Below are 24804 nucleotides of genomic sequence, written 5' to 3' on the forward strand. Positions count from 1 at the left end.
CCTGCTGGCCGGGCAGCGACCGTGAACACCCGGAAGCCGGGGGGAGCGGGAACTGGGGGCCGAGGGCCTGGGGCGGGGGGGCCAGAGACTGGGAGTCCTTCCTGCAACTCTGAACATTACAATAGAGACAGATTTTTAAAAAATTCTTAAACCCCCCCCCTCCGTCCCGGACCCCCAGACGCGCCCCCCCCCCCTCCACGCGCTCTCTCTCGGCCGGGGGGGGATCTCCTTGCAATGCGCCGGCCCCTCTTGGGGGTCCGCTGTCTCTCCCTGGGCCCCCTTGCTGTGGGGCCGGGGGAAGTGCGGGGCGAAGGGGCACCTGGGGCCGGGGAGGGGGAGTGTGTGCGCGGCCCTTTAAATGTCACTGTGATGTCATCGCCAGCGGTACTGTGATGTCACGGCGGGCAGCTCCTCCCCCTGCACCCACCCTCCGCCTCTCCCGCGGCTGGGGGCAGCCAATGGCAGCCTGGCTACTGCTGGAGCTCCTCCTCCTTGGGGCCATGGGCGTCTGGGTGACAGGTGGGTGCCGGGCGGGGGAAGGGGGGGGAAGGTGCCCCTCCCCCAATCGTGCCCTCCCCCCTGCCCCAGAAGGGGGCTGGGTCCGGGACAGGGCAACCCCTCCCCTCCCAGGCTTTGGCTGCCTGTGATGTCACGGCGGACTCTGATGTCACACATGCAGTGCTGTGATGTCATCCAGGGAACAGGGACGGGGGTGTGGGGGAGACCTGCCACAGCCATTAAATGGGCTGGCTACAGGAGCAGCAGATGTGAAGGGCTGGGGGCCAGGACTCCTGGGTTCTCTCCCCGGCTCTGGGAGGGGAGTGGGGGCTGGTGGGTTAGAGCAGGGGGGCTGGGAGCCAGGACTCCTGGGCTCTCTCCCCGGCTCTGGGAGGGGAGTGGGGGCTGATGGGTCAGAGCAGAGGGGGCTGGGAGCCAGGACTCCTGGGTTCTCTCCCCGGCTCTGGGAGGGGAGTGGGGGCTGGTGGGTTAGAGCAGGGGGGCTGGGAGCCAGGACTCCTGGGCTCTCTCCCCGGCTCTGGGAGGGGAGTGGGGGCTGGTGGGTTAGAGCAGAGGGGGCTGGGAGCCAGGACTCCTGGGTTCTCTCCCCAGCTCTGGGAGGGGAGCAGGGACCGGTGGGTTAGAGCAGAGGGGGCTGGGAGCCAGGACTCCTGGGTTCTCTCCCTGGCTCTGGAAGGGGAGTGGGGCTGATGGGTCAGAGCAGAGGGGGCTGGGAGCCAGGACTCCTGGGTTCTCTCCCAGCTCTGGGAAGGGATGGGGGGCTGGCAGGCAGAGGGGGGCAAATGTCGCTAACAGGGGCTCTGTCTCCCCAGGCTGTGGCTTCCGGCCGGGATACGACAGCCTCAGCACCTCCCCCGTGCCCCGCATCATCGGGGGGCAGAAAAGCCGCCCCGGGGAATGGCCCTGGATTGTGAGTATCCAGACCCAAGGGCACCACTTCTGTGGGGGGAGCGTCATACACTCCTGGTGGGTGCTGAGCGCGGCCCACTGCTTCCACGACATCCGGTAAGGGGGCTGCGGATCGGGAGTGAGGGGAGCCGGCGGGGCTAGCAGGGGGCTGCGGGTCAGCAGTGAGGGGCGCTGGTGGGGCTGGGGGGGGCAGGGCTGGGGTAACAGGGGCTGCGGGGCGGGAGTGAGGGGCGCCGGCGGGGCCGGGGGGGGCAGGGCTGGGCTAACAGGGGCTGCGGGGCGGGAGTGAGGGGCGCCGGCGGGGCCGGGGGGGGCAGGGCTGGGGTAACAGGGGCTGCGGGGCGGGAGTGAGGGGCGCCGGCGGGGCCGGGGGGGGCAGGGCTGGGGTAACGGGGGCTGCGGGGCGGGAGTGAGGGGCGCCGGCGGGGCTGGGGGGGCAGGGCTGGGGTAACGGGGGCTGTGGGTCAGGAGTGAGGGGCGCCGGCGGGGCTGGGGGGGGGCAGGGCTGGGGTAACAGGGGCTGCGGGGCGGGAGTGAGGGGCGCCGGCGGGGCTGGGGGGGCAGGGCTGGGGTAACAGGGGCTGTGGGTCGGGAGTGAGGGGCGCCGGCGGGGCTGGGGGGGCAGGGCTGGGGTAACAGGGGCTGTGGGTCGGGAGTGAGGGGCGCCGGCGGGGCTGGGGGGGCAGGGCTGGGGTAACAGGGGCTGTGGGTCGGGAGTGAGGGGCGCCGGCGGGGCTGGGGGGGCAGGGCTGGGGTAACAGGGGCTGTGGGGCGGGAGTGAGGGGTGCCGGCGGGGCTGGGGGGGGCAGGGCTGGGGTAACAGGGGTTGTGGGGCGGGAGTGAGGGGCGCCGGCGGGGCTGGGGGGGGGCAGGGCTGGGGTAACAGGGGCTGTGGGTCGGGAGTGAGGGGCGCCGGCGGGGCTGGGGGGGGCAGGGCTGGGGTAACAGGGGCTGTGGGTCGGGAGTGAGGGGCGCCGGCGGGGCTGGGGGGGGGCAGGGCTGGGATAACAGGGGCTGCGGGGCGGGAGTGAGGGGCGCCGGCGGGGTTGGGGGGGGGCAGGGCTGGGGTAACAGGGGCTGTGGGTCGGGAGTGAGGGGCGCCGGCAGGGCTGGGGGGGCAGGGCTGGGGTAACAGGGGCTGTGGGGCGGGAGTGAGGGGTGCCGGCGGGGCTGGGGGGCAGGGCTGGGGTAACGGGGGCTGTGGGTCGGGAGTGAGGGGCGCCGGCGGGGCTGGGGGGGGCAGGGCTGGGGTAACAGGGGCTCTGGGGCGGGAGTGAGGGGCGCCGGCGGGGCTGGGGGGGCAGGGCTGGGGTAACAGGGGCTGTGGGTCGGGAGTGAGGGGCGCCGGCGGGGCTGGGGGGGCAGGGCTGGGGTAACGGGGGCTGCGGGTCGGGAGTGAGGGGCGCCGGCGGGGCCGGGGGGGGCAGGGCTGGGGTAACGGGGGCTGTGGGGCGGGAGTGAGGGGCGCCGGCAGGGCTGGGGGGCAGGGCTGGGGTAACGGGGGCTGCGGGGCGGGAGTGAGGGGCGCCGGCGGGGCTGGGGGGGGGCAGGGCTGGGGTAACAGGGGCTGCGGAGCGGGAGTGAGGGGCGCCGGCGGGGCTGGGGGGGCAGGGCTGGGGTAACGGGGGCTGTGGGGCGGGAGTGAGGGGCGCCGGCAGGGCTGGGGGGCAGGGCTGGGGTAACGGGGGCTGCGGGGCGGGAGTGAGGGGCGCCGGCGGGGCTGGGGGGGCAGGGCTGGGGTAACGGGGGCTGTGGGGCGGGAGTGAGGGGCGCCGGCGGGGCTGGGGGGGCAGGGCTGGGGTAACGGGGGCTGCGGGGCGGGAGTGAGGGGCGCCGGCGGGGCTGGGGGGGCAGGGCTGGGGTAACGGGGGCTGCGGGGCGGGAGTGAGGGGCGCCGGCGGGGCTGGGGGGGCAGGGCTGGGGTAACGGGGGCTGTGGGGCGGGAGTGAGGGGCGCCGGCGGGGCTGGGGGGGCAGGGCTGGGGTAACGGGGGCTGCGGGGCGGGAGTGAGGGGCGCCGGCGGGGCTGGGGGGGCAGGGCTGGGGTAACGGGGGCTGCGGGGCGGGAGTGAGGGGCGCCGGCGGGGCTGGGGGGGCAGGGCTGGGGTAACGGGGGCTGCGGGGCGGGAGTGAGGGGCGCCGGCGGGGCTGGGGGGGCAGGGCTGGGGTAACGGGGGCTGCGGGGCGGGAGTGAGGGGCGCCGGCGGGGCTGGGGGGCAGGGCTGGGGTAACGGGGGCTCTGGGGCGGGAGTGAGGGGCGCCGGCAGGGCTGGGGGGCAGGGCTGGGGTAACGGGGGCTGTGGGGCGGGAGTGAGGGGCGCCGGCGGGGCTGGGGGGGGCAGGGCTGGGGTAGCAGGGGCTGCGGGGCGGGAGTGAGGGGCGCCGGCGGGGCTGGGGGGGCAGGGCTGGGGTAACGGGGGCTGCGGGGCGGGAGTGAGGGGCGCCGGCGGGGCTGGGGGGGCAGGGCTGGGGTAACGGGGGCTGCGGGGCGGGAGTGAGGGGCGCCGGCGGGGCTGGGGGGGCAGGGCTGGGGTAACAGGGGCTGTGGGGCGGGAGTGAGGGGTGCCGGCGGGGCTGGGGGGGGCAGGGCTGGGGTAACAGGGCCTGTGGGTCGGGAGTGAGGGGCGCCGGTGGGGCTGGGGGGGCAGGGCTGGGGTAACGGGGGCTGCGGGGCGGGAGTGAGGGGCGCCGGCGGGGCTGGGGGGGCAGGGCTGGGGTAACGGGGGCTCTGGGGCGGGAGTGAGGGGCGCCGGCGGGGCTGGGGGGCAGGGCTGGGGTAACGGGGGCTGCGGGGCGGGAGTGAGGGGCGCCGGCAGGGCTGGGGGGCAGGGCTGGGGTAACGGGGGCTGCGGGGCGGGAGTGAGGGGCGCCGGCGGGGCTGGGGGGGCAGGGCTGGGGTAACGGGGGCTGCGGGGCGGGAGTGAGGGGCGCCGGCGGGGCTGGGGGGGCAGGGCTGGGGTAACGGGGGCTGCGGGGCGGGAGTGAGGGGCGCCGGCGGGGCTGGGGGGGCAGGGCTGGGGTAACGGGGGCTGTGGGGCGGGAGTGAGGGGCGCCGGCGGGGCTGGGGGGGCAGGGCTGGGGTAACGGGGGCTGCGGGGCGGGAGTGAGGGGCGCCGGCGGGGCTGGGGGGGCAGGGCTGGGGTAACGGGGGCTGCGGGGCGGGAGTGAGGGGCGCCGGCGGGGCTGGGGGGGCAGGGCTGGGGTAACGGGGGCTGTGGGGCGGGAGTGAGGGGCGCCGGCGGGGCTGGGGGGGGCAGGGCTGGGGTAACGGGGGCTGCGGGGCGGGAGTGAGGGGCGCCGGCGGGGCTGGGGGGGCAGGGCTGGGGTAACGGGGGCTGCGGGGCGGGAGTGAGGGGCGCCGGCGGGGCTGGGGGGGCAGGGCTGGGGTAACGGGGGCTGCGGGGCGGGAGTGAGGGGCGCCGGCGGGGCTGGGGGGGCAGGGCTGGGGTAACGGGGGCTGCGGGGCGGGAGTGAGGGGCGCCGGCGGGGCTGGGGGGCAGGGCTGGGGTAACGGGGGCTCTGGGGCGGGAGTGAGGGGCGCCGGCAGGGCTGGGGGGCAGGGCTGGGGTAACGGGGGCTGTGGGGCGGGAGTGAGGGGCGCCGGCGGGGCTGGGGGGGGGCAGGGCTGGGGTAGCAGGGGCTGCGGGGCGGGAGTGAGGGGCGCCGGCGGGGCTGGGGGGGCAGGGCTGGGGTAACGGGGCTGCGGGGCGGGAGTGAGGGGCGCCGGCGGGGCTGGGGGGGCAGGGCTGGGGTAACGGGGGCTGCGGGGCGGGAGTGAGGGGCGCCGGCGGGGCTGGGGGGGCAGGGCTGGGGTAACAGGGGCTGTGGGGCGGGAGTGAGGGGTGCCGGCGGGGCTGGGGGGGGCAGGGCTGGGGTAACAGGGCCTGTGGGTCGGGAGTGAGGGGCGCCGGTGGGGCTGGGGGGGCAGGGCTGGGGTAACGGGGGCTGCGGGGCGGGAGTGAGGGGCGCCGGCGGGGCTGGGGGGGCAGGGCTGGGGTAACGGGGGCTCTGGGGCGGGAGTGAGGGGCGCCGGCGGGGCTGGGGGGGCAGGGCTGGGGTAGCGGGGGCTGCGGGGCGGGAGTGAGGGGCGCCGGCGGGGCTGGGGGGGCAGGGCTGGGGTAACGGGGGCTGTGGGGCGGGAGTGAGGGGCGCCGGCGGGGCTGGGGGGCAGGGCTGGGGTAGCGGGGGCTGCGGGGCGGGAGTGAGGGGCGCCGGCGGGGCTGGGGGGGCAGGGCTGGGGTAACGGGGGCTGTGGGGCGGGAGTGAGGGGCGCCGGCGGGGCTGGGGGGGCAGGGCTGGGGTAACGGGGGCTGCGGGTCGGGAGTGAGGGGCGCCGGCGGGGCTGGGGGGGCAGGGCTGGGGTAACGGGGGCTGCGGGGCGGGAGTGAGGGGCGCCGGCGGGGCTGGGGGGGCAGGGCTGGGGTAACGGGGGCTGTGGGGCGGGAGTGAGGGGCGCCGGCGGGGCTGGGGGGGCAGGGCTGGGGTAACGGGGGCTGTGGGGCGGGAGTGAGGGGCGCCGGCAGGGCTGGGGGGCAGGGCTGGGGTAACGGGGGCTCTGGGGGCGGGAGTGAGGGGCGCCGGCGGGGCTGGGGGGGCAGGGCTGGGGTAACGGGGGCTGAGGGGCGGGAGTGAGGGGCGCCGGCGGGGCTGGGGGGGCAGGGCTGGGGTAACGGGGGCTGAGGGGCGGGAGTGAGAGGCGCCGGCGGGGCTGGGGGGGCAGGGCTGGGGTAACGGGGGCTGCGGGGCGGGAGTGAGGGGCGCCGGCGGGGCTGGGGGGGCAGGGCTGGGGTAACGGGGGCTCTGGGGCGGGAGTGAGGGGCGCCGGCAGGGCTGGGGGGCAGGGCTGGGGTAACGGGGGCTGTGGGGCGGGAGTGAGGGGCGCCGGCGGGGCTGGGGGGGCAGGGCTGGGGTAACGGGGGCTGCGGGGCGGGAGTGAGGGGCGCCGGCGGGGCTGGGGGGGCAGGGCTGGGGTAACGGGGGCTGCGGGGCGGGAGTGAGGGGCGCCGGCGGGGCTGGGGGGCAGGGCTGGGGTAACGGGGGCTGTGGGGCGGGAGTGAGGGGCGCCGGCGGGGCTGGGGGGGCAGGGCTGGGGTAACGGGGGCTGCGGGGCGGGAGTGAGGGGCGCCGGCGGGGCTGGGGGGGCAGGGCTGGGGTAACGGGGGCTGCGGGGCGGGAGTGAGGGGCGCCGGCGGGGCTGGGGGGGCAGGGCTGGGGTAACGGGGGCTGCGGAGCGGGAGTGAGGGGCGCCGGCGGGGCTGGGGGGGCAGGGCTGGGGTAACGGGGGCTCTGGGGCGGGAGTGAGGGGCGCCGGCGGGGCTGGGGGGGCGGGGCTGGGGTAACGGGGGCTGCGGGGCGGGAGTGAGGGGCGCCGGCGGGGCTGGGGGGGCAGGGCTGGGGTAACAGGGGCTGCGGGGCGGGAGTGAGGGGCGCCGGCGGGGCTGGGGGGGCAGGGCTGGGGTAACGGGGGCTGCGGGGCGGGAGTGAGGGGCGCCGGCGGGGCTGGGGGGGCGGGGCTGGGGTAACGGGGGCTGCGGGGCGGGAGTGAGGGGCGCCATTCCCTCTCCCCCTGCCCAGGCCCCAGGACGTGAGGGTGGCGGCCGGCAGCGTGACCCTGGGCGTGGGCGGCGTCACCCGGCGGGTTCGGCGGATCCTGTCCCACCCCAGCTACAGCCGCACCACGTACGACTCGGACCTGGCCCTGCTGCTGCTGAGCCGGCCCCTGCCCCCCGGCCGGGGCCTCGGCCTCCTCTGCCTCCCCGGGGAGCCGGACGAGGAGGACGAGGGGCAGTGGGGCAGCTGCTTCGTGGCCGGGTGGGGCACCACGGAGTATGGTGAGCGGGGGCCTGGCCCCTCGGGGGGCCCGGCTGGGGCTGGGTGGGGCTGGAGGGTGTCCGGCGTCCCCGGGCGATGCTCTGGAGCTGCTCCCCGCGAAGCCGGGCAGGACTGTGGGGACGTCTCCTCTCGGGGAGGGTCCTGCCCCCCAACTCCGCAGTCAGACGGGACTCTCAGCCAGTCAGTAACACAGAAGGTTTATTAGACGACAGGGACATGGTCTGACACAGAGCTTGTAGGTGCAGAGAACCGGACCCCTCAGCTGGGTCCATTTTGGGGGCAGGGAGCCAGACAACCACGTCTGCCCTTCACTCCATGTCCCAGCCAGCCCCAAACTGAAACCCCCTCCAGCCCCTCCTCCGGCCAGGAGGGCACCGGACCCCTTTGTTCTCCAACCTTTTAGCTCTCACCTGGCAGGGGGGAAGGGCCAGGCTATCAGTGGCCAGGAAACAGGGTGTCGGCCCTTCTCTGTGTCCAGACCCCTGCACACACCTGCCCTCTAGGGCTCTGTAATGATCATACTCCCTTACCCCACCCCCTAGATACTTAAGAACTGCATGGGGGAAACTGAGGCACCCCCACCCGATTCAGAGGAAACATGAAGAACAGTCCCGCTCCGTCACAGAGGGGTGTGTGGCTGGGGAGGGTTTCCATGGGGGTTTGGTCCAGGGGGGTGGCTGGCTGGCTGAGGGGGTCCGGGGGGGGGTCTCGGGGGGGTCTGGCCCAGGCTGCAGTGCCGTCTCTCGCAGGGCAGGAGCGGGTGTCGGGGGCGCTGCGGGAGGCCAGCGTGCGGATCCTCGACTGGCTACGCTGCATGTGGTGGATGGGGCCCTGACCCAAAACATGGTCTGTGCCGGGCTCGAGGAGGGCGGCCGGGACGCCTGCCAGGTGGGGGCCCCCGCCCAGAACCCCCTTTCCCCTCAGTCCCTCCCCCACCTAGACCCCCCCTTTCGCCTGAGCCCCTCCCCTGCCCCTCCACGCCCAGGGCCCCCCCCCAACTCTCCCCCAACGGGATGAGGCTCAGCCATTGCCCCACCCACCCCCAGGGAGCAGGACCCCCCCCAGGCCCCTGCACAGACCCCCCTGAAGGCCCCCAACTGCACCCCGGATGTCCCCCGACACCCTCATGCCCCTGGGCCGGGGACACCCCCCCCCCGCGGCTTCATCCTTCGCACGGCCCCGTCTGCCCCATTCCCGCGAAGGCGGCTTCGTTCCCGCCCGCGCCTGACGCCTCCCTGCTGGGGTCGCTGCCCCCTGCCCGTCCTGCCCCCCTCGCTTCCTCCTGCCCCCCTCGCTTCCTCCTGCCCCCTTCCTCCTGCCCGTCCTGCCCCCTCGCTTCCTCCTGCCCCCCTTCCTCCTGCCCGTCCTGACCCCTCGCTTCCTCCTGCCCCCTTCCTCCTGCCCATCCTGCCCCCTTGCTTCCTCCTGCCCCCCTTGCTTCCTCCTGCCCGTCCTGCCCCCCTCGCTTCCTCCTGCCCCCTTCCTCCTGCCCGTCCTGCCCCCTTGCTTCCTCCGGCCCCCCTTGCTTCCTCTGGCCCCCTTGCTTCCTCCTGCCCGTCCTGCCCCCCTCGCTTCCTCCTGCCCCCTTCCTCCTGCCCGTCCTGCCCCCTCGCTTCCTCCTGCCCCCCTCGCTTCCTCCTGCCCCCTTCGCTTCCTCCTGCCCCCCTTCCTCCTGCCCGTCCTGCCCCCCTCGCTTCCTCCTGCCCCCTTCCTCCTGCCCGTCCTGCCCCCTTCCTCCTGCCCCCCTCGCTTCCTCCTGCCCCCCTTCCTCCTGCCCGTCCTGCCCCCCTCACTTCCTCCTGCCCGTCCTGACCCCTCGCTTCCTCCTGCCCCCTTCCTCCTGCCCATCCTGCCCCCCTTGCTTCCTCCTGCCCCCCTTGCTTCCTCCTGCCCGTCCTGCCCCCCTCGCTTCCTCCTGCCCCCTTCCTCCTGCCCGTCCTGCCCCCTTGCTTCCTCCGGCCCCCCTTGCTTCCTCCTGCCCGTCCTGCCCCCCTCGCTTCCTCCTGCCCCCTTCCTCCTGCCCGTCCTGCCCCCTTGCTTCCTCCGGCCCCCCTTGCTTCCTCTGGCCCCCCTTGCTTCCTCCTGCCCGTCCTGCCCCCCTTGCTTCCTCCTGCCCGTCCTGCCCCCCTTGCTTCCTCCTGCCCGTCCTGCCCCCCTCGCTTCCTCCTGCCCCCTTCCTCCTGCCCGTCCTGCCCCCTCGCTTCCTCCTGCCCCCTTCCTCCGGCCCCCCTCGCTTCCTCCTGCCCCCCTTCCTCCTGCCCGTCCTGCCCCTTCGCTTCCTCCTGCCCCCCTTCCTCCTGCCCCTCCTGCCCCCTCACTTCCTCCTGCCCCCCTCGCTTCCTCCTGCCCCCTTCGCTTCCTCCTGCCCCCCTTCCTCCTGCCCGTCCTGCCCCCCTCGCTTCCTCCTGCCCCCTTCCTCCTGCCCGTCCTGCCCCCTTCCTCCTGCCCCCCTCGCTTCCCTCCTGCCCCCCTTCCTCCTGCCCGTCCTGCCCCCCTCACTTCCTCCTGCCCCCTTCCTCCTGCCCGTCCTGACCCCTCGCTTCCTCCTGCCCCCTTCCTCCTGCCCATCCTGCCCCCCTTGCTTCCTCCTGCCCCCCTCGCTTCCTCCTGCCCCCTTCCTCCTGCCCGTCCTGCCCCCTTGCTTCCTCCGGCCCCCCTTGCTTCCTCCTGCCCGTCCTGCCCCCCTCGCTTCCTCCTGCCCCCTTCCTCCTGCCCGTCCTGCCCCCTCGCTTCCCTCCCTCCTTCCTCCTTCTCTTCCCTCTCCCCATCCTTCCCCCCTCGCTTCCTCCTTCCCCCCTTCCCCCATCACTTCCTCCCTCGCTTCCTCTTTCCTTCCTTCCTTCCCCCTCCGCTTCCTCCCTCCTCCCTCGCTTCCTCCCCATCCTTCCTCCTCCGCGCCCTTCCTCCCTCCTCCCTTCGCTGCCTCCCTCGTCGGTTTGTCGCGGTCTCGTGTTTTCTCCGGCGTCTCGTCCTTCGCTTCCTCTGTGGCCCGCCCCCTCCTTCCACGCTTCGTTCATCGCCTCCGTTTCCCCGTCGTTTCCTCTCGTGGGTTGGTTCGTGGCCTCGTTTTTCTCGTGCGTTCGTTTTCGCCTCCCTTGACTCGTTTCCTCCTTTCCGCCTCCTCGGCTGACGGTTAATTGACCCGTCTGCTCCTTCCCGGCTTGGCTTCTCTCCTTCGCTCCTCGCGCGTTTCCTTCCTGCTTTTCCGGCTCCTTGCCTCTCGTCCTCGTCGGCTGCTTTTCTCGCCCGGGAGTCGATCCCTTTCCTCCTTCCTTCGGCCTCCCGGTTTCTTGCTGGTGCGTTTTCCGCCTCGGTGGGCTGACTCGGCCTCTCGTTTCAGGGTGACAGCGGGGGGCCCCTGCAGTGCCAGGCCCCCCAGGGCTCCCCCTGGTACCAGGTGGGCGTCGTGAGCTGGGGCCGGGGCTGCGGGCGGCCCCAGCGCCCGGGCGTCTACACCCGCGTGGCCAACTACCGGGCCTGGATGGACGAGGCCACCGCCGCCGCGGGGAGACCCCTGAGGCCCCAGAAGGCCACGCCCACCCCCCCGAAGGCGGCGCCGGGGGTCACCGGAGGCGGGGGGCCCCGCCCCTGCCCGTGGCGGCCCCTCGGCCTCGCCCTGGGGCTGGCTCTGGGGAGGTGGCTGGGCTGAGCGAGCGAGACGCAAGGCATGCTGGGAAGAGGACAAGGCCGGCGCTGCAAAGGATTCTGGGAGGGGAGGGCGACATTGGCCGCCCTTCGGGGGCCGGGGGCAGGAGGGCGAAGGGGCATTAAATATTATGTGGCGAAGTGGAGAGCGAACTGTTCACTGGGAGTAGGGGACCCAGGCGTCCGGCAGGGCAGGGCAGGGTGCCCACCCCAGGGGGTGGTGGGGGAGGGGAGATGGGACCCAGGCATCCGGGAGGGCAGAGCAGGGTGCTCACCCCTGGGCAGGGGAGATGGGACCCAGGCGTCCGGCAGGGCAGGGCAGGGTGCCCACCCGAAGGGAGATGGGACCCAGGCATCTGGGAGGGCAGAGCAGGGTGCTCACCCCTGGGCAGGGGAGATGGGACCCAGGCGTCCGGGACAGCAGAGGAGGGTGCCCACCCCGGCGGAGGGGAGATGGGACCCAGGCGTCCGGCAGGGCAGGGCAGGGTGCCCACCCCAGCGCGTGGAGGGGGGAGGGGAGATGGGACCCAGGTGTCCGGGAAAGCAGAGCAGGGCACTCACCGCTGCGGGGGGATGGGGAGAGGAGATGGGACCCAGGCATCCGGGAGAGCAGCGGAGGGCGCTCACCCCTAGGGGGCCCCGGAGGAGTGAGGGGGGGAATCTGGGGGTGGCAGGAGCTGGGGCAGGGCGGGGGAGGGGGTTCCCCGGGGAGCCGGAACCCCGTGATGTCACAGTGGAATCTCGGGGCACCCGGGTATTTACCTTCAAATCAGCTGGAGGAAGCAGGTACGGTGGGGGGAGGGGGCTGGGGCGATGGGGGGGCAGGGCTGGATTGGGGTTATTTCGAGGGTTGGGGGGCAGCAGTGGGAGGGTCGGGCAGTTCAGGGGGTCCAGAGGGTCAGGGTCCAGGAATCTGGGAGGACTTTATTCAGCGGGGCTGGGAGGGGGGAGGGGTGCTAGGATGGGGGTCAAGGATAGGGAAATGGGGGGCACAGGAGGTGGGATGGGGATCGGGGGACCTAGGGGGTGTCTCAGCCCCCCAGGAATGAATTCAGGACTGGGTAACGGGGTTGGGGGGATCCCTGCTCTAACCCCCCAGGATGGAGTTTGTGACCAGGTACCTGTCTGGGAGTTTGGGGGTGCAGGGTGGAGGTTTGGGGGTGCAGAGTGGAGATTTGGGGGGCTCCCTGCTCTAACCCCCCCGGCCCCTCAGGATGGAGTTCGTGATGGTGTACCGGGGGGGGTTGGGGGTGCAGGGTGGAGGTTTGGGGGTGCAGGGTGGAGGTTTGAGGGGCTCCCTGCTCTAACCCCCCAGCCCCCCAGGATGGTGTTCATGATGGGGTACTAGGGCAGGAGTTTGGGGGTGCAGGGTGGGGGTTTGGGGGGGCTCCCTGCTCTAACCCCCCGGCCCCCCAGGATGGAGTTCATGATGGGGCACAGGGTGGTGGTTTGGGGGCTCCCTGCTCTAACCCCCCGGCCCCCCAGGATGGAGTTTATGACGGGGTACCAGGGCGGGAGTTTGGGGGTGCAGGGTGGGGGTTTGGGGGGGCTCCCTGCTCTAACCCCCCCGGCCCCCCAGGATGGAGTTCGTGACGGGGTACCGGGGCGGGGGTTTGGGGGTGCAGGGTGCAGGTTTGGGAGTGCAGGGTGCAGGTTTGGGGGGGCTCCCTGCTCTAACCCCCCGGCCCCCCAGGATGGAGTTTGTGACGGGGTACCGGGGCAGGGGTTTGGGGGTGCAGGGTGGGGGTTGGGGGGGCTCCCTGCTTGAACCCCCCGGCCCCCCCAGGATAGAGTTCATGACGGGGTACCAGGGTGGGGGTTTTGGGGTGCAGGGTGGGGGTTTGGGGGGGCTCCCTGCTCTAACCCCCCGGCCCCCCAGGATGGAGTTCGTGACAGGTTACCGGGGCGGGAGTTTGGCGGCGCAGGGTGCAAGTTTGGGGGTGCAGGTTTGGGGGGCTCCCTGCTCTAACCCCCCAGGCCCCCAGGATGGCGTTCGTGACGGGGTACCGGGGTGGGGGTTTGGGGGTGCAGGGTGGGGGTTTGGGGGTGCAGGGTGCAGGTTTGGGGGGGCTCCCTGCTCTAACCCCCCGGCCCCCCAGGATGGAGTTCATGACGGGGTACCGGGGCGAGGGTTTGGGGGCCCAAGGTGCAGGTTTGGGGGGGCTCTCTGCTCTAACCCCCCAGCCCCCCAGCATGGAGTTCGTGACGGGGTACCGGGGCGGGGGTTTGGGGGTGCAGGGTGCAGGTTTGGGGGGCTCCCTGCTCTAACCCCCCGACCCCCCAGGATGGAGTTTGTGACGGGGTACCGGGGCGGGGGTTTGGGGGCGCAGGGTGCAGGTTTGGGGGGCTCTCTGCTCTAACCCCCTGACCCCCCAGGATGGAGTTCATGACGGGGTACCGGGGTGGGGGTTTGGGGGCGCAGGGTCAGAGTTTGGGGGGCTCCCTGCTCTAACCCCCCGGCCCCCCAGGATGGAGTTCGTGACGGGGTACCGGGCCGAGGTGCTGGACCTGGCAGAGCTGCTCCTGGGGTGGCACCGGCGCCAGGCCGGGGGCCCCCGGGACGGGCAGCACCAGCGCCGGCAGGAGGGGCACGTCCGGCGCCTGCCCCCCGACCCCGCCCTCTGGCTGCTGCACCTGCTGCCCAACCCCCGGCTGGGCCTGGGCCTGGCGCTGCCGGGGGGGGCCCGGGGGGAGCCCCGGGGGCGGCTCTGCGGGGAGGACGCCCTGCAGCTGCGGGACCTACAGCGGACGGTCACCTTCCTGCGCCTGGATGAGGAGGACGAGGGGCCGGAGACAGGTACCCCCCGACCCACCGCCGGGCCCCCCGTCCCTGTGGGGCTCCCCTGCCTGGCCCCTGGCTCCCTGACCCACCGCCGGGCCCCCCGTCTCTGCCTCCCCCTCCCCCAATCCACCGCCTGGCTCCTGGGGCTCCCCTGCTTGGCCCCCGTCCCCCCAACCCACCGCCGAGCCCCCCGTCCCTGTGGGGCTCCCCTGCCTGGCCCCCGGCCTCCCAATCCGCCGCCGGGCCCCCCGTCCCTGCCTCCCCCTCCCCCAACCCACCGCCTGGCCCCCTTCCCTGTGGGGCTCCCCTGCTTGGCCCGTATCTCCCCAATCCACCACCGGGCCCCCTGTCGCTACCTCCCCATCCCCCAACCTACCGCCGGGCCCCTGGGGCTCCCCTGCCTGGCTCCCATCCCCCCAACCCACTGCCAGGCCCCCCATCCCCTGACTCCCCCCTCCCCCAACCCAGCGCCTGGCCCCCTGGGGCTCCCCGCCAGTCCCCCTCCCCCTCCTCTGCCTGTCCCCCTACGCCCCACCCTGCCAGACACCCCCTCTTCACCGGGCACCCCCCCATCTGCCCACCCCCGCTGGGCCCATCCCCTGCCCCACACCCAGGGCTGTGCCCCGCCCCCCCAGCCGGCCTCACCTCCGCCGCCCCCCCCCAGGCCAGGCCCTGGTGCATGTGCAGCGCCTCCTGCTGGTGACGGACGAGCACGGGACGGTGATGGGCCTGGATTTCCAGCTGGGGGCCGGGGCCCCCCCCCAGCCGGCCGCGCCCCCCCCGCTGGAGCAGCTGGCGCTGGAGCTGCTGGGCCGGAGCATGGCCTGCCCGCTGGGGGCGGGGGAGCCCCGCCGGCCCCGGCTGCTGGCCGTGGGGGACCCCGCCTTGCACAAGTGAGTGTGAGACAGTGGGCGGGGGAGGGGGGGGCTCCGTGCCCGTCCCCCGCCCCGCTGAGCCCCCCCACCCCCCCCGGCTCTCCCCGCAGGTCGCTGGAGCCCCTGCTGCCCCGGCTCGGGGTACGCCTGAGCCCGGGGCCCATGCGGGGCTGGGGGCCGAGACCCACCTTCACCTTCCCCTCCATGCGCGTGCGAGCCTGCCACGTGTGCAAGAGGCACGGGTTCCAGGGGCGGCTGGCGCCGTGGTGAGCAGCGGGGCGGGGGGCGGCTGGGTACCGGGGGGGGGGGGCCCAGGCTGGCTCTGAGCCCCCCCCGTCGCCCTCCCCCCCCCAGCCAGCAGTGCCGGGCCGTCCTGTACTGCTCCGAGCGGTGCCGGGCCGCGGACTGGGCCCGCAGCCCCGAGGACGCGGCCCACCGGGCCTGGTGCCCCCGCATGGCCGGGTACGTGGCCCGCGCCCGCCAGCTGGCCGACCTGCCCTTCAGCTTCGCCGCCGGTGAGCCCCGGGGCGGGGGGCGGCGGGGGGGCCCCCTCCCACACAGAGCTGGGGTTTATCGGGGTCCCCCCCCGTCTGCCTTGCAGAGGTGACCGGCGACGGGTTCAACAAGGAGGGGTTCCTGGCCGCGCGGGGGCTGACCCGGGGGTACTGGGCCCACGAGAGCATGCTGGTCCGGGCCCCCGACTACGGTGTGGGGCTGGGGGGCAGAAAGGACTGGACACCCGGCCCCCTGCAGAGCGGTGAGCGGGGACGGGACGGGGGGGGCTGGGGCCTGAGCCCTCTAGGGGGCGCCGGCTCCCATCCCCCCCACTAACACCCCCTTTCCCTCCCCCCCCACAGGTAACCCCTTCGAAGCGCTGAGGCCGGAGGGGGGAGCGGCCCTGCCCCCCACCTCCCCCGAGCCCCCTGCACCCAGGACCTATTTCAGTGAGACAGGGGCAGGGGCGGGTAATAGCGGGGGGGGGGGGTTCGCAGCGGGGGGGTCAGTGGCAGCTGAGGGAGGAGCCAGTGGCAGCTGGGGAGGGGGTGGGGCCAGCGGCAGCTGGGAGGAGGGGGCGGGGCCCGTGGCAGCTGGGGCGGGGCCAGTGGCAGCTGGGGAGGGGGCGGGACCAGTGGGAGGAGGGCGGGGCCAGTGGGAGCTGGGAGGAGGGGGCGGGGCCAGTGGCAGCTGGGTGGCGGGGGAGGGGTCAGTGGGAGGAGGGGGCGGGGCCAGTGGGAGCTGGGAGGAGGGGGCGGGGCCAGTGGCAGCTGGGGGAGGAGCCAGTGGCAGCTGGGAGGAGGGGGCGGGGCCAGTGGCGGCTGGGGGCGGGGCCAGTGGCAGCTGGGGAGGGGGCGGGACCAGTGGGAGGAGGGCGGGGCCAATTGGAGCTGGGAGGAGGGGGCGGGGCCAGTGGGAGCTGGCAGCTGGGGGCGGGGCCAGTGGCAGCTGGGGGCGGGGCCAGTGGGAGCTGGGGAGGGGGCGGGGCCAGTGGCAGCTGGGAGGAGGGGGCGGGGCCAGTGGCAGCTGGGTGGCGGGGGAGGGGTCAGTGGGAGGAGGGGGCGGGGCCAGTGGCAGCTGGGGAGGGGGCGGGACCAGTGGGAGGGGGCGGGGCCAATTGGAGCTGGGAGGAGGGGGCGGGGCCAGTGGCAGCTGGGTGGCGGGGGAGGGGTCAGTGGGAGGAGGGGGCGGGGCCAGTGGGAGCTGGGAGGAGGGGGCGGGGCCAGTGGCAGCTGGGAGGCGGGGGAGGGGTCAGTGGGAGGAGGGGGCGGGGCCAGTGGCAGCTGGGGAGGGGGCGGGACCAGTGGGAGGGGGCGGGGCCAATTGGAGCTGGGAGGAGGGGGCGGGGCCAGTGGCAGCTGGGTGGCGGGGATGGGTCAGTGGGAAGAGGGGCGGGGCCAGTGGGAGCTGGGAGGAGGGGGCGGGGCCAGTGGCAGCTGGGGCTGGGGCTGGTCCTGCAGGCGGGGAGGGGCAGTCGTAGCTCGGCGGGGGGCTGCCCCCCAGCCGCCCTGACCCCCGTGTCCCCCCAGGCTCGTGGCGGGAGTACTACGCGTGGCGGGGGCTCCCGCTGGGCTCCCCCCTGGCCGTGCTGCTCAGCTACCCCCTGAGCGTCTATTACATCGTCACCCAGCTGGCCCCCCGGCACTGTGAGTGGGGGGGGCCTGGGGGGGCGGGGGGGTCCCTCCGCGGGGGAAGGATGGGGGGGCTGGGAAGCTGGCATCACCATCTGGGCAGGAGTGGGGAGCCCCAGCCCTGGGGCGGGTCTGGGAACGGGGGGGGGTCCCCTGCCCCCCTCTGACCCCCCCCATTTCTCTGACCCCCCCAGTCCCGGAGCTGAACATCCTGAACAAACAGTCGCTGAAGATTCACATCGTGGAGACGGGGAAGGAGTCGGACATGGCCCCCCTCTTCTGGGTGCGTGGGGGGGGCATGGGGGCTGGGCACTGAGGGTATGGGGGAGCAGGGGGCGCCGTGGGGCAGGGCTCAGCTCTGGCGGGTGTGGGGGGGCAGGGGCGTGCTGTGGGGCAGGGCTGTGCTCTGGTGGGTATGGGGGGGCGCCGTGGGGCAGGGCTGTGCTCTGGCGAGTATGGGGGACGCCGTGGGGCAGGGCAGTGCTCTGCTGGGTATGGGGGGGCACCGTGGGGCTGTGCGGGGCTTGCTGTGACCCCCTCCTCTCCTTTGGGCCCCCCAGGAGCTGTCCGTACTGCTGCCCCACGTGTCACTGGAGCTCCTCTTTCTGGGGGGCGTCCTGCCCCCCGAGGCCGACGGGCAGCAGCTCCTGCTGCAGAGAACGGTGAGGGGGGGCCCGGTGGGGGCGGGGGGGTCCCTGAGCCTCACCCCCCCCATGGCTGATCATCCCCCCATATCTCTTCCCCCCCTCCCAGGAGACGCAGGGGGTGCGCATCTGGCCTGGCCCGGCCCCCAAGGCCAAGGGGGGGCGGGGGGGGCTGCAGCTGAAATTCTGCGCCCAGCCCACCCCCCTGCTGCAGGGCCCCAAACCCGACCTGGTCATCGGTGAGTGTCCCCCCCCGGGGGTCCTGGCTGGGGGGGAGCCCAGGGGGAGGGGCCCAGACCAGGAGGGGGGACCCTGGGGGGCTGTCGGGGGGGAGGGTCGTCAGGCCAGGGAGGGGGGACCCTGGGGGGCTGTCGGGGGGAGGGTCTCAGGCCAGGGAGGGGGGACCCTGGGGGGCTGTCGGGGGGGGAGGGTCTCAGGCCAGGGAGGGGGGACCCTGGGCAGCTGTCGGGGGGGGAGGGTTTCAGGCCAGGGAGGGGGGACCCTGGGCAGCTGTCGGGGGGGGAGGGTCTCAGGCCAAGGGGGGACCTGGGGGGGCTGTGTGGCAGAGAGGGGAGAGGGAGCTCTCTAGGGGGGCACGTGGGGAACCCCACCGCATGGGGATGGCGCAGTCTGGGGTGGGGCCCCGGGGGAGGGGAGGGCAGACAGTGAGGGGAGGGGTTCCCTGAGGGAGGAGAGGGGTCCCCCCGGGGCAGCAGCGGGGGGGGGTCCCCTCGTTTGTGGCCGACCCCTGAGCCCCCTCCCCCCGTTATTTCTCAGGGTTCAATTCTGGCTTTGCACTGAAGGACACCTGGCTCAGTGCCCTGCCCCGCCTGCAGGTGGGTGCCCCCGACCCACGGCCCCCCCCCAAAGCTCCCCTCGTCCCGCAGCACCCCAAACTCCTCTCTTCCTGCCGCACCCCCAGACTCCGGCCCCGGACGCCTGGGTCCCTGGTGGCTCCGGACCTGCACACCTGGATTCCCGGCGGCTCCAGCTCCGGACGCCTGGGTCCCCGGCGGCTCCGCCCCCGGACGCCTGGGTCCCCGGCGGCTCCGCCCCGGACGCCTGGGTCCCCAGCACCTCCAGCCCCTCACACCTGGGTCCCTGGTGGCTCCAGCCCCGGACGCCTGGGTTCCCGGCGGCTCTGCCCCCGGACGCCCGGGTCCCCGGCAGCTCCGACCCCGGATGCCTGGGTTCCCAGCACCTCCAGCCCCTCACACCTGGCTCCCCGGCGGCTCTGGCTCCGGCCCCGGGCGCCTGGCTCCCCGGCGGCTCTGGCTCCGGCCCCGGACGCCTGGCTCCCCGGCGGCTCTGGCTCCGGCCCCGGACGCCTGGCTCCCCGGCGGCTCTGGCTCCGGCCCCGGACGCCTGGCTCCCCGGCGGCTCTGGCTCCGGCCCCGGACGCCTGGCTCCCCGGCGGCTCTGGCTCCGGCCCCGGACGCCTGGCTCCCCGGCGGCTCTGGCTCCGGCCCCGGACGCCTGGGTCCCCATGTCTCCGTCTCCCCCGCAGGCGCTCCGGGTCCCGGCCTACTTCACGGAGTGCAGCGAGTACAGCTGCGCGGTGGACGAGGCCACGGTCTCCATGGCGACGGGGGCAGCACCGGCCCGCCCCACGTCAACCCCTTCCGCTCGCCCTTCCGCCAGGCCGGCGTCGACAACGCCATGCCCTGGTGGGTGCCGGGGGGCCGGCGGCATCAGCGGGGGAGGGGGCGGCCGCTAACATGACCTCTGACCCCTGTGGTTGCTGTAGGGTGACCTCTGACCCCTCCCCTTTGTGTGACCTTTGACCCCACGGTCATTCGCCCCGTGACCTGACCTCTGGCCCCTGTGGCACTATGACCCCTTGTACGTCACGAGTGACCTCTGACCCCACACCCTTTTAGTGTGACCTCTGACCCCCATTACACACTGGAGCGACCTATGACCCCTTGTTCTCGTTAGCATGACCCCTGACCCCCTCACACACTGGAATGACCTCTGACCCTTGTTCTCATTAGCGTGACCTCTGACCCCCAACACCAGTGACCCTTCCCTTGGCCTTGCCAGAATGTCCTTTGACCCAGGTCATCCGCCATCCATGTGACCTCCGACCCCCGTCACATTGTCGTGACCTCTGACCCCAGTGTCACTGCACCCCTTGCAATGGCCTTTGACCTCCTGCCCCTCTCCATGACCTTTAACCCCTGCCATGGCGCCAACCGATGACATAACCTCTGACCTATTGACCCTCGCCTCTGTATTTTGGCTCCCCCTGACCCCTGGACCCCCCCCACCAATGACCTCTGACCCCCATTGCCCATAATTGCTGTGACCTCTGACCCCTGTATCCTTTTCCCCCCCCCAGGTACTCCAACGCCTTCATCTTCCACCTGCTGTACAAGGGGGGGGCGGGGGCGCCGCGGCAGCCCCCGGGGCCGGCCCCGCCCCCGCCCCCAGCCCCGCCCACCCGGAGCCCGGCCCAACCCGCGCCCGCCGCAAGGAGAAGCGGCAGAACCGCGGCGGCCGCCGCCGCAAGTGAGGGGGGGGCGGCGGGGGGGCTAATAAACCCCGCCCTGGCTAACGGAGCCTGCGCCTCGTTACTGTCCGACCCGGGGTCCCCCTCCCCCCGCCCTGGGGATGAGCCAGTCCTGCCCCCCTCCCCCGACATTGACGTCGCCCCCCCCCCCCCGCCCCGGCCGGGCCAGGCACCGGCTCCCCCCCCCCGCCCCCCGGCTCCAAGGTCGAGCCGCGACTCTGCCCCTGGCACCGGGTGGGGGGGGGTCAGTGACGTCGCATCCGACGCAGCCCTTTGCCCGGCTTATCGCAGAGCAAACAGCCCTGGGCCCCGGGAGACGCGGCTGGGACTCCTCCGGCTCCGGGCAGCGGCCCCCCCGAAATCCTCCGGCTCCGGGCAGCGGCCCCCCGAAATCCTCCGGCTCCGGGCAGCGGCCCCCCCCGAAATCCTCCGGCTCCGGGCAGCGGCCCCCCCACTCCTCCGGCTCCGGGCAGCGGCCCCCCGAATCCTCCGGCTCCGGGCAGCGGCCCCCACTCCTCCGGCTCCGGGCAGCGGCCCCCCGAATCCTCCGGCTCCGGGCAGCGGCCCCCCACTCCTCCGGCTCCGGGCAGAGAGGTCCCACCCCTCCCTGAGCCATGTGCACGGGGAGCTGCTCGCGCGTGGTGGGGCTGGCGCTGGTGCCCATGGCCCTGGGCTGCATCGTGGCCAACGTCCTGCTGATCTTCCCCAACGGGGAGACGGGCTGGACCGAGCACCTCAGCCTGCAGGTCTGGCTGATGGGCGGCCTGGCCGGCGGGGGCTCATGGTGAGTGGGGCGGAGGGCGGGCGGGCGGGTGGGGGGACTTTCTGTCCGTCTGTCCAGGCCGTCGGGTCCCCCCATCTGTCCTGCGTCCCCCCGTCTGCCCCGCGTCCCCCTGCTGGCTGTCCCCCCGTCTGTCCCGTGTCCCCCGTCTGCCCGTCCCCCCGCGCCGCGTCCCCGCATGCCATGTTCCAACCTGTTTGTCTACCTGGCCCTCCATCCCTGCCCCCCTTCCCCCCCCCCGCCCAGGTCTCTCTGCCCCCTTCCCCGGGTGCTGCCAGCGATCGCCGGGGGGGTTGCTCTGGGGTACATGTCGCTCAGCGGCCCTGTGTGCTAGGACGCGGCCACGGCCGGTAACCGGTGTGTGCAAGCCGTGGGGGGAGAGGCGGAGAGGCTCCGGCGGGAGCTTCGAGGACTGAACCTTGACTCCTTCGCCCGCCCCTCCTTGGGCAAGCGTCCGCCCCCGCTGGCGGGAGCAGACATGGGGGGGTGGGGGGTCACGGAGCTGCTCCCAGGAGACTGGGTAAAGGCCGGGGCGTGGCACGGGGCCTGTGAATCGGTGATGGGGCGCGGCGTTGGACGAGGACCCAAAGGCATCCCCACCCCCAGATGCCGTGCACGGAAATGCTCCTTGGGCTGGTTTCCGCTGCAGGCCTGTATCCCACCGCTGGCACCAACTGCGCCCTGACCGGCCCTTTTCTGGGCACGCCCACCCCAGGGTCGATAGCTCCGCCCAAGCACCTCCGTTCTGTTGGTCGCCGCCCAGCCATGTATCTGTCGGGCAAGTTCTTGTCGCCCATGACGACGCCCCAGCAGACGGGGTGTCCCGGGTCCACGGGCTCGGCACTACGGCCCGGCTTTTAAACTGCCCCTTGGGGGAACCCTGCAGCGTGCCAGGCTGGGTCCCACCGAGCAGACCCCTGGGTGAGACTCTGATCCAGATCGCAGCAGGACGCAGGCTCCTGGGATCGCCCCCCAGGACCCGGGCCCGGAGTGCCCGCTGCCCCAGATTTGTGTGTGGACGGAAGTGCAGGGGGGGCAGGCTAGGTCTCAAACCAGAGTCAGTGCCCATGCCATGTAGACATCTCCGGAGAGCTTCCCTCTTAACCCAGCTGCCTGGCCTTTTTGTCCTCCGGCTCGGGGCCTTTCCTCGGTTTCCCTGCAGAGCGGTGGGGGAGGGCGGGGAGGAAAGCTCTCGGCGGCAGGTGGCTTGGTGGGGTTGGCTGCCCCGTGTCTCTTCTGGCACCTCCGCTCCCCGCTGGGATGCTCGGGCACGGCAAGGCAGAGCCCAGAGGGAAACTGAGGCGCACTTAGGCCTCCTCACATGTGGTCCCTTCCCTGCGGAGAATCGTATTGACTGCGGGGTGGGCGGGACTGGAGGGGCAGGGGGTCTCAGGGAGGGGGGTCTCTGTGTGACGGGGAGGGCGCTGTCCCTACTCTGGGCTGGGGCCTGGAGGGGGGGGATCCCATGCCGGCACTTCCCCCTCCCCCCGGCTAGCTTCGATCAAGCGCACCCCGGTTGCCCTTTGCTCCGGGCTGCGGTTATCAGGAGCCTGATAACGACGGGGTCTTATCGGCCTGACGCCAGTGACGCACCCACCCGGGAGGGGCCTGGGGAACTGCCCGACACTGGATGGGCCCGTGGGACTGATGGTGGGGGGGGGGCGTTATGGGCTGCTGGTTTTGACGTGTCCCCCCCCGTCCCCCCCATTTCAGGTTCTCTGCCCCGGGCTCTCGGCCATCCGCGCCGGTGGGAAGGGCTGCTGTGGAGTCGGATGCTGCGGGAACCGGTGCCGGGTACGGACCCCCCCTCCCCCTCGAACCCTCGTTCCTGGGGCGGGTGGGCGGGTGGGGGGCAGGGGAGGGTCAGGGTGGGCGGTGTGGGGACTGTAAGGGATGCGGTGGGGGAGGCTGTGGGGCGGGGGGGCTGCTCCCGGCACTCACCCCCCCACCCCCCCGTTTCCCCCCACAGATGCTGCGCTCCGTGTTCTGCTCGCTGTGGGGCGTCCTGGGGGGGTTTTACTGCCTGGTCGTGTCCGCCACTGGCCTGGCCAATGGGCCCCTCTGCGAGGACTCTGAGGGGACATGGGGGTCGCCCTTCCAGGACATCAGGTCAGGAGCGGGGGGCCTGCCCCATCCCATAATAACCTTGGGGAGCCCCAGGAGCTGGGAGCCCCCCAGCCTGACCCCCAGAACCCTAACCCCCTCCCAGCCCCCCACAATCCTAACCCTGACCTGCCCAGCCCCGCAAATCCCTAGCCCCCCAACTTCCATCCCCAGCCCCCTAACCTCTGTCTGACTCCTGCCCCTTCCACCGCTCTCAGAAATCCTGCCCCCCCTCCCTTGATCCAGGTCCCCCCACCCCATGGACCCAGGCCTGGCCCCCAAGCCTTCCCCCCCCCCCGGGCAGTGTGCAACCCTTCCCTCACTCCCCCCTCACCCCAGGGCCAACAGGAACCCCGTGGGGAAACCGAGGCAGGGGTGGGGGTTCATAAAGACAGCGCCCCAACTCCCACTCCCGGCCCCCAATTCCGATTCCACTCCCTGCCCCCCTCCCTGATCTTGGCCCCCCAGAATCACCCCCCCACACACACCCCGGCTCTGCTCCCCGAGCTGTGATCGCCCTGACCGTGTGTCCCCCCCACCCCCCCGACTCCCGCAGCGAGAACTACCTGGCGAACCGGACGCTGTGGGGGCTGTGTGTGAACCCCCCCCGGGGGGTGCTCTGGCACGTGGTCCTGTTCTCCATCACCCTGGGGCTGGGGGCCCTGGAGCTGGCCCTGTGCGCCGTGCAGGTGGTCAACGGGCTGCTGGGCACCCTGTGCGGGGACTGCCGCAAGCCGGCCGAGCGCCAGGTGAGAGACGCCCGGGGCTGGGGGAATTCCCGGTTCGGGGCTCGCTGGGGGAATACCCGGTTTGGGGGCACCCAGGGGCTGGGGGAATACCCGGTTCGGGGGCACCCAGGGGGCTGGGGGAATACCAGGTTTGGGGCTCGCGGGGGGCTGGGGAAATACCCGGTTTGGGGGCACCCGGGGGGCTGGGGGAATACCCGGTTCAGGGCTCGCGGGGGGCTGGGGGAATACCCGGTTTGGGGGCACCCGGGGGGCTGGGGGAATTCCCAGTTTGGGGCTCGTGGGGGGCTGGGGGAATACCCGGTTTGGGGGCACCCGGGGGGCTGGGGGAATTCCCAGTTTGGGGCTCGTGGGGGGCTGGGGGAATACCCGGTTCGGGGGCACCTGGGGGGCTGGGGGAATACCCCGGTTCAGGGCTCGCGGGGAGCTGGGTAAACACCCAGTTTGGGGGCCCCCGGGGGGCTGGGTAAACACCCGGTTTGGGGGCCCCGGGGGAGCTGGGGGAATACTCAGTTTGGGGCACCCAGGGGGGCTGGGTAAATACCCGGTTTGGGGGCATCCGGGGGGGGCTGGATAAATACCTGGTTTGGGGCACCCAGGGGGGCTGGATAAATACCCAGTCACTAACTTCCTGCATCTCTGGTTCCCCTCCCCCAGGGCGAAGGCCTCTGAGCTGCCGAGAGACCCCGAAAACCCGTTTCTGGGGGGCTCTTTCGGGGGGGGCTCTTTCACTCCTTGTCACGCACTCCCCGTCTGTCTGTCCATCTCGGGGGGCAGGGGGTCAAGGTCCCTGGGGCTCAGTGACTGTGGGATGCCTGGGCCCTTTATGGTGGGGGCTCCAGCCGGGCCCCCCCCCGACCTCGCTTTCCCGGTTTGAAGATCTCAGCCCCCCACACCCCCCAGCCCTCCAGCTTGTTCCTCCCCCCCCCCAGCGGATTAAAGAGCCCCCCTGTTCCCTCCTGGCGCGTGCGGGTTTCATTGGGAGTGCGATGTGGGGGGGGACCCGATTCGGGATGGGGCAGTTGGGCGGAGGGGGCCTGCGGGTGGGGGTCCGGACTCCTCGGGGTCTGACCTTGCCCCCTAGGTCTTGAAGGAGGGGCTGGCGGGGAGGTGGGAGGGACGGATTTGGGGAGGGGGATGGTGGGAAGTGGGGCAGAGCCCTATGGAAGAGCGGGGGGGGCCAGGGGAGGGGGATAGCACTGGGGGGGATCGGGGCAGAGCTCGGGGGCTCAGTGAAGGGGGCTGCTCTCCCCCACAGGGCCCTTGATGTGGGGCCAGATGGGAGCCGGTGCCCCCTAGAGGGGACAGGCCCCGCTCCCCATTCTCCGCCC

The 24804-nt window shown here is 73.7% G+C and overlaps 3 protein-coding genes and 1 pseudogene across 3 annotated transcripts; 3 read left to right on the forward strand and 1 right to left on the reverse strand.

The window, feature by feature from the left end:
• The first annotated feature begins 765 nt into the window (after positions 1 to 765).
• On the forward strand, positions 766 to 11037 carry LOC141978815 (serine protease 55-like; annotated as a pseudogene).
• On the reverse strand, positions 1566 to 6982 carry LOC141978743 (uncharacterized). The gene is given in 12 exon segments (XM_074941065.1): positions 1566 to 1576; positions 2806 to 3041; positions 3173 to 3223; positions 3295 to 3345; positions 3417 to 3908; positions 4697 to 5190; positions 5192 to 5383; positions 5386 to 5505; positions 5508 to 5676; positions 5855 to 6331; positions 6412 to 6696; positions 6978 to 6982. Coding segments are annotated over 12 exon segments (2583 nt in total).
• On the forward strand, positions 10184 to 19846 carry ZMYND15 (zinc finger MYND-type containing 15). The gene is given in 15 exon segments (XM_074941141.1): positions 10184 to 10555; positions 13373 to 13701; positions 14351 to 14579; positions 14672 to 14827; positions 14916 to 15076; positions 15163 to 15318; positions 15419 to 15505; positions 16882 to 16970; positions 17248 to 17349; positions 17441 to 17570; positions 18109 to 18167; positions 18839 to 18914; positions 18917 to 18998; positions 19673 to 19764; positions 19767 to 19846. Coding segments are annotated over 14 exon segments (1827 nt in total). The 5' UTR covers positions 10184 to 10555; position 13373.
• Positions 19847 to 22065: 2219 nt separating this feature from the next.
• Positions 22066 to 24248, forward strand: TM4SF5 (transmembrane 4 L six family member 5). Its single transcript, XM_074941142.1, has 4 exons — positions 22066 to 22418; positions 22594 to 22733; positions 23284 to 23476; positions 24131 to 24248. Exons 1-4 carry the CDS (start codon positions 22272 to 22274, stop codon positions 24143 to 24145), a joined length of 495 nt encoding a protein of 164 aa, XP_074797243.1. The 5' UTR covers positions 22066 to 22271; the 3' UTR covers positions 24146 to 24248.
• The last annotated feature ends 556 nt before the right edge of the window (positions 24249 to 24804 follow it).

This window comes from Natator depressus, chromosome 28 (assembly GCF_965152275.1).
Source record: "Natator depressus isolate rNatDep1 chromosome 28, rNatDep2.hap1, whole genome shotgun sequence".
In the NCBI taxonomy this organism is placed as follows: Eukaryota; Metazoa; Chordata; order Testudines; family Cheloniidae; genus Natator; species Natator depressus.

Coding starts and splice junctions, on each gene's coding strand:
- TM4SF5 (XM_074941142.1), top strand. CDS start 22,272: ATGGTGGGGGGGGGGCGTTATGGGCTGCTGGTTTTGACGTGTCCCCCC. Junction 22,419..22,593: donor GCTGCGGGAACCGGTGCCGG/GTACGGACCCCC, acceptor TTCCCCCCACAG/ATGCTGCGCTCCGTGTTCTG. Junction 22,734..23,283: donor TCGCCCTTCCAGGACATCAG/GTCAGGAGCGGG, acceptor CGACTCCCGCAG/CGAGAACTACCTGGCGAACC.